Source organism: Wolffia australiana, chromosome 7 (genome assembly GCF_029677425.1).
Source record: "Wolffia australiana isolate 7733 chromosome 7, ASM2967742v1".
NCBI classification, from domain to species: Eukaryota; Viridiplantae; Streptophyta; class Magnoliopsida; order Alismatales; family Araceae; genus Wolffia; species Wolffia australiana.
In genome coordinates this window covers 14,564,476-14,574,782 of record NC_135841.1, presented here as the reverse complement: position 1 = coordinate 14,574,782, position 10,307 = coordinate 14,564,476, and the positions used below count along the sequence as shown (strand labels likewise).

Below are 10,307 nucleotides of genomic sequence, written 5' to 3'. Positions count from 1 at the left end.
GAGAGATGGAGTAAGATAGATGGAGAAAGAGCTAAATATATAGAAAGAGAGAGAGAGAGAGAGAGAGAGAGAGAGAGAGAGAGAGAGAGAGAGATATGGAGAAAGAGAGAGAGAGAGATATGGAGAAAGTGAGGGAGAAAGAGAGGGAGAGAGAGAGATGGAGAAAGAGAGAGAGAGAGAGAGAGAGATAGGAAGAGCGAGAGAGAGTGAGATGGAGAAAGAGAGGGAGAGAGAGAGAGATAGGAAGAGCGAGAGAGAGAGAGAGGAAGAGAGAGAAATGGAGAGAGAGGGAGAGAGATAGGAAGAGAGAGAGATGGAGACAGAGAGTAAGATAAGAAGACAGGGATAGGAAGAGAGAGAGAGAGAGAGAGAGATGGAGAGAGGGAGATTGGACGAGCGAGAGAGATATTGGAAGAGGGACAGATGAAGAAAGAGAGATGGGAAGAGAGAGTTAGGACGAGCGAGAGAGATATTGGAGAGAGAGAGATGAAGAAAGAGAGATATTGGAGAGAGAGAGAGAGAGATGAAGAAAGAGAGATATTGGAGAGAGAGAGAGAGAGATGAAGAAAGAGAGATATTGGAGAGAGAGAGAGAGAGATATTGGAGAGAGAGAGAGAGATGAAGAAAGAGAGATAGGAAGAGAGAGAGATGGAGAAAGAGAGAGATATTGGAAGAGAGAGAGATGGAGTAAGAGAGAGATTGGAAGAATCAAAGGGAGATAAGAAGAGAGATATGGCTAGAAAGAGAGAGATGAGGAGAGAGAGGAGAGACAGAGATAGGAGGAGAGAGATATGGAGAAAGCAAGAGAACAAGAGAGAGAGAGAGACAGACAGACAGAGAGATTTGTAGAGAAAGATAGAGATATAAGAAGAGAGACAGATCTAGGAAGCGAGAGATATGAACAAAGAGAGAGAAATTAGACGAGAGAAAGAAATAGGAAGAGCGAGAGATAAGAAGGGGACAGAGATAGGCAGAGAGAATAATATAAAAGAGAGAGAAATAAAAACTGCGAGAGAGATGTAAGAAGAATGAAAGAGAGATGATAGGAAGAGCGGGAGAGATATGGAGGGAAAGAGGAAGCGCGCGATAGATATAAGAAGAGATAGATATGGAGAAGGAGAGAGAGATAGGAAGACCCGGAGAGATACGGAGAAAGAGAGAGGAAGAGCGAGATAGATATAACCACAGAGAGAGAGAGAGAGAGGAAGAGAGAACCAGAGACGTGAAGAGAGACAGCGAGAGAGAGAGAGAGGAAAAAGTCCCAACGAAAGAATAAAACCAGGCCCGTGACGCATCCCCAAAGAAAAAGGTCCCCTCGTCCATCGTCCACCTCCGGCAAATCCCTGCAACTTTTGGACATTTCGTCAATCACCAGCCCTTCAGGGAACTCCAAATCCACCCTTGATCCAGATTTCAACAGCCGAGATCCCGCTGCCGAGCGATCCCGCACGATCCCCCCCCGCAGTGGGGATCGCTGTTCCGCGTGCACCTCCACCTCCATTATCATGCTCCCTCCCTCCTCCGCCCTTACAAATTCCCTTCACCGCAGAGCTCCCCCGACGCGGTGGCCAGCTCTTCTTCCTCTCGCCATGGCGGCGCTCCTCTCCCTCCTCTCCGTCCTCTCCCTTCTCCACCTCCTCTCCTTGCCCAATTCCTCCACCGCCGCGCTCTCCCCAGCGCAGATCCAGCGGGCCTGCAAAGCCACGCGATTCCCCGATTCTTGCGTCGCCACATTGTCCAACGCCTCGTCCCTTCCCTCGAACCCATCTCCCGTGGAGCTTATTCTATCGGCGGTCTCCGCCTCGTCGGAGAACTTGCCACCCGCCCAGGCCATGGCCCGAGCCATCCTGGCGTCCTCCGGCGCCAACCCGAACCGCTCCAACGCGGCCGGCAACTGCGTGGAGCACCTCGGCGCCTCCGCCCGGCGGCTCGCCGGCGTGGCCGCGGCGCTGCCGCAGGGCAGGGCGGAGGACGCGCGCGCCTGGCTGAGCGCCGCCCTCCTCTACCAGTACGACTGCTTCTCCGCCCTCAAGTACGTCAATGACACCGCCCAAGTGGACGACGCCATGCGCTTCCTCCTCTCCCTCACCGCCCTCACCAGCAACGCGCTCTCCATGCTCGCCGCCTTCCAGCGCTACGGCGCCGACAGCGCCGCCTGGGCGCCGCCGCAGACCGAGCGGGACGGCTACTGGGGCGCCGCCGCCGCCGCCGCCTCGGCCGCCGGACGGGCGCGGCCGGGCGGGTTCCCGTCGGAGGCCAGCACCGTCGTCTGCAAGGGCGGCGCCGCCGCCGGCTGCTACGCCACGGTGCAGGCGGCGGTGGACGCGGCGCCGGACTTTGGCGAGGACAAGTTCGTCATCCACATCAAGCAAGGGGTGTACGAGGAGACGGTGCGCGTCCCGTTCGAGAAGACCAACGTCGTCTTCCTCGGGGACGGGACGGGGAAGACCGTCATCACCGGCTCCGTCAACGCGCAGATGCCGGGCGTCTCCACGTACAACACCGCCACCCTGGGTGAGTCGTCGTCGTTATCGTCTTCGTCGTCGTCTGGTCTTAACGGGTGAGAGTGGCAGGGGTGAACGGCGACGGGTTCATGGCGAGGGGGCTGACGGTGCAGAACGCGGCGGGGCCGGGGGCGCACCAGGCGGTGGCGTTCCGGTCCGACAGCGACCGGTCGGTGGTGCAGGAGGTGGAGATTCTGGGCCACCAGGACACGCTCTACGCGCGGTCGCTGCGGCAGCTCTACCGGTCCTGCACCATCGCCGGGACGGTGGACTTCGTGTTCGGGAACGCGGCGGCGGTGTTCGAGGACTGCAGGGTCGTCGTCCGGCCCCGACAGGAGGGGCCGGAGAAGGGGGAGACGAACGCGGTCGCGGCGCAGGGCCGGACTGACCCGGCCCAGGCCACGGGGTTCGTCTTCCGCGGCTGCGTCGTCAACGGGACGGACGAGTACGTGGCGATATTCGACCGGCGGCCGGCGGCGCACCGGACCTATCTGGGGCGGCCGTGGAAGGAGTACTCGCGGACGGTGTTCGTGCGGTGCGTCCTGGAGCGCGTCGTCCGGCCCGAGGGGTGGCTGCCCTGGTCCGGCGACTTCGCCCTCGACACGCTCTTCTACGGCGAGTCGCAGAGCTCCGGCCCGGGGGGGGGGGCCGCGGGCCGCGTCCCGTGGAGCTCTCAGATCCCCCCCGAACGCGCCGTCCTCTACTCCCCTGAAACCTTCATCCAGGGAAACGACTGGATCCCTACCCCGTCCCCCAGCTGATCAATCGATCAATCAGTCAATCGACTAAACCAAATCAATGAAGAAGAGACTTACTACTTGGGTGTGGGGGGGCTCAGCGGGTGGAGTTGGGCTCGCCCCAGTGCCAGAGCATGCTCTCCCAGAAGCAGAACTTCTCGCGGCAGATGTTGAGGCGGGGGTCGGCGATGGGGCGGCGCCAGTGTTCGTCGGAGAAGTTGGCCTTCTGGGCCTGGCGGCGGTCCCACTCGAGCCCGGCCTTCTGCTTGGACCGGAGCAGGCAGAAGCTCTGGAGATGGCCGGGCATGGCGTCGTGCACCCGCCACCACCGCTGGTGCGCCACGTCGCTGGCGAACTCCCTCAGCAGACCCACGTTCCAGTTGCAGTCGTAGTCGCGGAAGCAGAACCAGGGCTTCAGCCCGAGATAGTGGAGAACGAAGAGCAAAGGAGGGTCGGCGCCGAACAGCCGGATCTTGGCCTGCTTCCTCTCCTCCTCGTCCCCCGCCCAGAAGTGCTTCAGAAAGTTCATCTTTCTCGGCAGGCGGTGCCACCAGGTGAAGATCTCGTTGAGGTAGCCCTGGTCGCCGCCGTTGTAGGACTCGAACTCCTCAACGTGAGCCATGAGCAGGTCGAAGGTGCAGTTGGACGGCTCCACCACCATCAACCCCGAGTTGAACAGAGTCGCGTTGTTCCCCGTCGCCGTGATCTCCGGAATGCCGAAGAGCGCGTCGATGTTCCGCAGGACCAGCAGATCCGCGTCCACGAAGATCACCTTATCGTAGTCCGTCAGCTGCCACAGCCGGAACTTGCTGTAGTTCCACTCGTTGTACGCGTCTTTCTCAGCTTTCGGGTTTCGGATCCTCTGAATCGTTCTCACTTGCCACCCCGCCGAAGCCAGCCCGGCTCTGTGCTCCTCGGAGATGGTCTCGTCCACCAGGATCACCAGATCTCTCGTCGACCCGCTCATTCGGATGCTCTGCGCCGCAACGATGGCCCCGCACACGTACTGCGGCGCCGAGTGCAGTATAGTCGCGTACGCCTCTCGTTGAGCACTCCTTGGACGTGCCTCCTCTGCTTCAGAACCCACAGCATTAGAGTTTGAGAGAGAATTACAGACTGATAGAGGGAGTGAGATGACGTGTATGAGAAAGAGAGAGATGAAGGGTATGAGACAGAAAAGAGAGAAAGAGAGAGAGGGAGAGAGAGATGGAGGATAAGGGAGACAGAAAGAAGGAGAGAGAGATGGACGAGGAGAAATAGAGAGAGAGAAAGAGAGATGAAAGGAATGAGAGACGGAGAGGGACAGAAAGAGAGAGAGATGAAGGTTACGAGAGACAGAGAGAGATGGAGGTTACACAGAGAGAGAGATATGAAGAGTATGAGAGACACACAGCGAGACATATGAAGGGTATGCGATACAGAGAGAGAAAGAGAGAGAGAGGGACGAAGGGTATGAGAGAGGGAGAGATGAAAGGTATGAGAGAGAGAGATGAAGGGTATGCGAGATAGAGAGAAAGAGAAAGATGAAGTGTATGAGAGAGAGAAAAGAGCGATTGAGAGAAAGAGAGAGATGAAGGGTATGAGAAAGAGAGAAAGAGAGAGAGATGAAGAGTATGAGAGGGAGAAAAGAGAGATTGTGAGCAAGAGACAGATGAAGGGTATGCGAAAGAGAGAAAGAGAGGAGAGATGAAGAGTATGAGAGGGAGAAAAGAGAGATTGCGCGAAAGAGACAGATGAAGAGTATGAGAGGGAGAAAAGAGAGACTGAGCAAGAGACAGATGAAGGGTATGCGAAAGAGAGAAAGAGAGAGAGATGAAGGGTATGCGAAAGAGAGAAAGAGAGAGAGATGAAGGGTATGCGAAAGAGAGAAAGAGAGAGAGATGAAGGGTATGAGAAAGAGAGAAAAAGAGAGAGATGAAGGGTATGCGAAAGAGAGAAAGAGAGAGAGATGAAGGGTATGAGAAAGAGAGAAAACGAGAGATAAAGGGTATGAGAGAAAGAGAGAGAGAGAGAGAGAGAGAGAGAGAAAGAGAGAGAGAGAGAGAGAGTAATAAAGGATCTGAGAGCTGACCTGTGGCACTCAGGGGGAGGGAGAGAGTGCAAGATCCGACAGGAAGATTAAGGCTTTCTCTCAGAGGCCGCAAGGCGGGTCTGTACAGCCAAAGGCTGCCACCATCGCGAGCGACCAGGTCCCTGCACTTGAAGAGGTTTGGGATGGGGAAACAGTCGGTGAGGAAGAGCACCAAAGGGCCTTGAAGGGCTTCCAGGGAAGAAGCCGCCCACGTGGCCAGCTTAGCTGCTGCCAGCTGGAGATGCAGCCGCGCCACGTCCCTCGTCCAGGGTCCGGACCGGTCGCAGGGAAGCTTGACCGCGATCAGGTCCAGCGGCGCACCCGGCACGGCCGCGGGTTCGGGGAGCGATGGGCATTTGGGGACTTCAAACTCTTCATCCTCGTCGATCCACTCCGGGTACAGATCTTCCCATCGGATCTTCGCGCTTACCGGGTTCAACTCTATCCCGACAAATTCGGATCCGGGCAGGAGATTCCGCCAGACGTTGATCTCTCCATGGTTGAAATTCATCAACCCGACCCTCAAATTATTCTTCAGCCCGCCTGATTCCCGGATGATCTTAGCCGTCGAAAGCCAGTCCACTTCCAGATTGGATATATAGCGCGGGTCAACGCTTCGCCTGCGGTCAACAATAAGCATCAGGAGAGCAAACAGTCGATGATGTACTGATGGGTCTTCTAATTACCGCAACGTGAGGCTCAGAGGTAGTTCGCCGGATATGCCTGCTGGGGAAATAAGTAGGCTGCCAACGCACCCGAAGACGATGATGATCGCTAGAACATACCACAAAGGCCTTGATTTACACGCCGAATGTCGTTTAGACATGGAGGAGGACCTTAATATTTCATCGCCCTCTCTGCCTCTCAGTCCGTTATTCTTCTCTTCTCCAGGGCTGTTCATTGAACGATGGACTCCGTTGTCAAGAACCCGTTCAAACAAAGAAAATTGAAAGGAAAGAAAGAAAACAATGGAGGGAAAGGAATTTTTTTAGAAGATTTTCTTCCTCATAATATCAATTGAAAGGAGGGAAACAAGCCGCAGAGGTGTTTCCTCCAGCCTAGAATGATACAGGTACAGCGATAAATGAAATCATCGATTGAAAGGAAAAGAAAGTAAAACTAAGCGCAATACCCTTGTGAGCACGAACAATGAAGAAAAAAAGATTGAAGTAAGTGAACTCACGTAGAAGCGGGAGATCTACACCTGGCGTCTGCAGCGCTCAAAGCTTCCCCTCGTCTGGGAATCTCCATCTTCATGCTTTGCATCAAGTTCTCTGAGACACACCTTACGGAGGCATTGCGCGCAGAGGTGATTCCCCCAAACCTTAAATAGAACCGCGATCATCAAATTCCCCACGCAATTATCTAAACAGTGACGAATTTCAGATAATCCGAGAGAAATCTAAACCAGTCCAGAGGCCGGCTCGCAAAAATCCAGACAAAGAAAAACAAGAAACAGAAGACTGGGGATCCAAGAAACGATGCGGTTGGTTATCTGCCGAATTCCTCAGTCTGCCTTGTCTCCTATTTGAAATATTACCAAAAAGAGATGGCCAATAGCTCACGTCAATAGTTCGTAGAACAACCAAAAAAAAACGACGGCAAGCGCGATGTCTGCGAGAACTAGAGCGAATCCATCACCAACCAAAATTGAAACGCAAACCGTCTAATCTGAGATGAGAAAACGGAGAGAGAAAGCAACGATCACCAATGCAAGATATCAAAAAAGGATTGATTACCTCTCTCGCCTTGGCAGCTGGTATGAAGAACGACGTTCTCTACCGACGAAAACGTCGATCGAGTGATATGAAGAGGCGTCAGCCACCGTACGGCTCGCTACTGCCGAGCTCAGAGAATCGGTCTACTGTCTTAATTAGTTAGTGGGGGGGGTGGGGGGAGAAACCTAGCCGCTGGATTTCAATCGGACGGACAACAGCGTTTGTAGTAAGGGACCCGCTTGACGGGCGACAGGCCACCCGACACGTTCGGGGTCGTCAAGTCCTCCTCTGCCGACTTTCTATTTTTTTTATTCTAATTTTTTCAGTTATTTAGTAAGCAATAATTGCGAATTATGACTGGGACCGCCGTTGGGACTGTACGCCGACGCCGTGTTCGTTTCGTACGATCACGAGTTGAGCGATTCAGGGACGGTTCTTTAACTTCTTTTTCGCTTGGGAAAATACTACGAGGAAGCCCGAACTTCCAGTTTTGTAAAGAAAGTAGCACAAACTTTCACATTTGTAAAAAAAATAGCCCGGACGAATGAGACGTCGCCACTTGGCGTCCATTTGTCCCCACCGCCGGTCAAAGGGTGACGTGGATGCCACCGTGGCGCCCAGGTGGACTCCACGGTGGCATCCACGTCACCGGGTGACGGCCAACGACGCCGGGCTCCGTCCGCCCACGCCGCCGCCCGTCTCCGTCTCCCGCCGCCGCCTGCCTCCGGCCGCCGCTCCGCCACCCCCTCCCCCATTCCCCGCCGCTCCGCCACCCCCTCTCCCTTCCCCGCCGCTCCGCCGGGAAGAGGGGAAGGGAGGGGGGGGTGGCGGAGCGGGGAAGAGAGGGGTGGCGGAGCGGCGGGAATGGGGAGGTGGCGGAGAGGGGCGGCGGAGGCGGCGGCGGCGGGGCGAGTCGAGCGGCGCGGCGGGAGACGGAGGCGGCGGCGGCGGGCGGACGGAGCCCGTCGTTGGCCGTCACCCGGTGACGTGGATGCCACCGTGGAGTCCACCTGGGCGCCACGGTGGCATCCACGTCACCCTTTGACCGGCGGTGGGGACAAATGGACGCCAAGTGGCGACGTCTCATTCGTCCGGGCTATTTTTTTTACAAATGTGAAAGTTTGTGCTACTTTCTTTACAAAACGGGAAGTTCGGGCTTCCTCGTAGTATTTTCCCTTTTCGCTTCTCTTTCGCTTTTCATCTCTCTCATCCTACTTTCTCTCTCATTCTCGTTTCTTGTCTCTCTCTTTCTCTTGCTTTGTTCATTCCTCGTCTCTCTCGAATGGTTTCGAGCTTTGCGCGGTTCAGATTTCCGCCCCGCGCGACTAACACAACTCTGTCGTCTGAAATTTTCCCATTCGTTAACTCCGTTAAAAAATAATTTAAAAAACATAAAATTAAAGAGGCGTGTGGCAATTTTCTTGGAGCACAGCTTTACAAGTCTTCGAATAAAAATCTCGCCAGGGCTGGCCACCGGCCCACGATTTTCGGCTCCCTACCTCTAATTTTTATATTTGTTTTATTGATGAGATGAGGTTCAATTATATTTGTCTTACAAAACAATTTCCACGTGTAGATGGCTGTCGTTGTGGAAGAAGGCGCAAGTGAGACGGCTCCTATTCGACAGTTGACACCATCGTGTAATCCAAGAACTATGAATTGCTCGACCTATCAAGTAGTAATTATAAGTTTAGCCTTCTATCATTTTGTTTTGTAGCTGTTCGGTGATCATGTTGGTTCTCGTTCTCTCTCTCTCTCTCTCTCTCTCTCTCTCTCTCTCTCTCTCTCTCTCTCTCTCCATCTCTCTCTCTCTCTCTCTCTCTCTCTCTCTCTCTCTCTCTCTCTCTCTCTCTCTCTCTCTCTCTCTCTCTCTCTCTCTCTCTCTCTCTCTCTCTCTCTCTCTCTCTCTCTCTCTCTCTCTCTCTCTCTCTCTCTCTCTCTCTCTCTCTCTCTCTCTCTCTCTCTCTCTCTCTCTCTCTCTCTCTCTCTCTCTCTCTCTCTCTCTCTCTCTCTCTCTCTCTCTCTCTCTCTCTCTCTCTCTCTCTCTCTCTCTCTCTCTCTCTCTCTCTCTCTCTCTCTCTCTCTCTCTCTCTCTCTCTCTCTCTCTCTCTCTCTCTCTCTCTCTCTCTCTCTCTCTCTCTCTCTCTCTCTCTCTCTCTCTCTCTCTCTCTCTCTCTCTCTCTCTCTCTCTCTCTCTCTCTCTCTCTCTCTCTCTCTCTCTCTCTCTCTCGGTTGAGCAACACGTGTCCATGATCTATCGGTGCTAATTGCGTGACACGTGTCAACGGTTTGCACTACACTGATGCCTCCCCCTATCCCGCCAGTCTGTCATAGTAAGCATAAAACAAATTTAAGCATATAGTGGACTTTAAGAATTGGATTTTGATCATCCAACTTGCTTCAGATTGACCGCGTAATCATCACTCAGGGCAGCAGCAATTTGTGAGACCAGCAATTAATAACTTTAATATAATAATAGTATATATTTGTCGGTGGCAAAAGTTCTGCTACTTCTGGGATGATGATTTCGATGTTCATAATTGGTTTTTGGTAAAATTTTAACCTATGTCTAAACTTTGGTACACTCTAGATTTGAACAGTACCAGTTTTGGTTCTGTAAAACCTATAAGTTTAGTGTATGAGTATTAAAAACATCAAATTCAAAGTCAAAATGTTCGTTAAAAGATTCACCACAAAATTAAACAAAATCTGGCATGGCATGTCTACATCGAAGGTTTGAGAGAAGAGAGTAGTATAGCCATTAAAAAAATATAAAACGCCCACTAACCTCATAAGGTCCCTGCATTAAATACATTTTTTGGTCCCTGCATTATTTTGATCCGTGGACCTTGAATCACAAACTGCCAATTATAAATTCTATACCCATTACAGAAATATAAAGAGCCTGGAAACCCTATCTGGTATGAAATGAAGCAGGTTTTTTTGCCCCAATTATGTTTTTAATCTAGTTAGAGGTTCGTACCAAAGTTGTACTGTACTTTCGGCACTCCTGTGAATTGCAAACCGACAACTATCAATTAAATCGATAAGTCACCGACTCATTTAAAACTAAATATTACACAATAAGAGTGTGTGTTTGATCTGAGGCCCACATTAATCAAGGGCTTGATGCCTTCTGATGGGTTAGCCTAAGTGTTGGAAGCTAAGAGGGGGGGTGAATTAGCTTATCTTCTTTTTGTTTACCTAGTTAGCTTTTAAGATTCCTTGATTTGACACTCACCTTCTTTCTCTCGAACACTTAGATTTACTTGGTTCC

At 52.8% G+C, this 10,307-nt stretch overlaps 2 protein-coding genes across 2 annotated transcripts; one reads left to right on the top strand and one right to left on the bottom strand.

Annotated features, from left to right (window-relative positions):
* The first annotated feature begins 1,150 nt into the window (after nucleotides 1-1,150).
* On the top strand, nucleotides 1,151-3,323 carry LOC144705756 (Plant invertase/pectin methylesterase inhibitor superfamily). The gene is made up of 2 exons (XM_078578563.1): nucleotides 1,151-2,514; nucleotides 2,574-3,323. Exons 1-2 carry the CDS (start codon nucleotides 1,506-1,508, stop codon nucleotides 3,263-3,265), a joined length of 1,701 nt encoding a protein of 566 aa, XP_078434689.1. The 5' UTR covers nucleotides 1,151-1,505; the 3' UTR covers nucleotides 3,266-3,323.
* Nucleotides 3,270-7,170, bottom strand: PGSIP2 (plant glycogenin-like starch initiation protein 2). Its single transcript, XM_078578562.1, has 5 exons — nucleotides 7,052-7,170; nucleotides 6,496-6,636; nucleotides 5,999-6,205; nucleotides 5,313-5,932; nucleotides 3,270-4,315 (listed from the first exon to the last, which is right to left on the bottom strand). The coding sequence occupies exons 2-5, from the start codon at nucleotides 6,576-6,578 to the stop codon at nucleotides 3,339-3,341; spliced, it is 1,887 nt and encodes a 628-aa protein (XP_078434688.1). The 5' UTR covers nucleotides 6,579-6,636; nucleotides 7,052-7,170; the 3' UTR covers nucleotides 3,270-3,338.
* Nucleotides 7,171-10,307: the final 3,137 nt, after the last annotated feature.

Bases quoted from the DNA above. Each gene is read 5' to 3' on its own strand.
- LOC144705756 (XM_078578563.1), top strand. From the start codon at position 1,506: ATGCTCCCTCCCTCCTCCGCCCTTACAAATTCCCTTCACCGCAGAGCT. The intron at 2,515-2,573 runs GTGAGTCGTCGT...TGAGAGTGGCAG, and splicing joins GTACAACACCGCCACCCTGG to GGGTGAACGGCGACGGGTTC.
- PGSIP2 (XM_078578562.1), bottom strand. From the start codon at position 6,578: ATGCAAAGCATGAAGATGGAGATTCCCAGACGAGGGGAAGCTTTGAGC. The intron at 5,933-5,998 runs GTAATTAGAAGA...TGTTGACCGCAG, and splicing joins CCTCTGAGCCTCACGTTGCG to GCGAAGCGTTGACCCGCGCT. The intron at 4,316-5,312 runs GTCAGCTCTCAG...TGGGTTCTGAAG, and splicing joins CCTCCCCCTGAGTGCCACAG to CAGAGGAGGCACGTCCAAGG.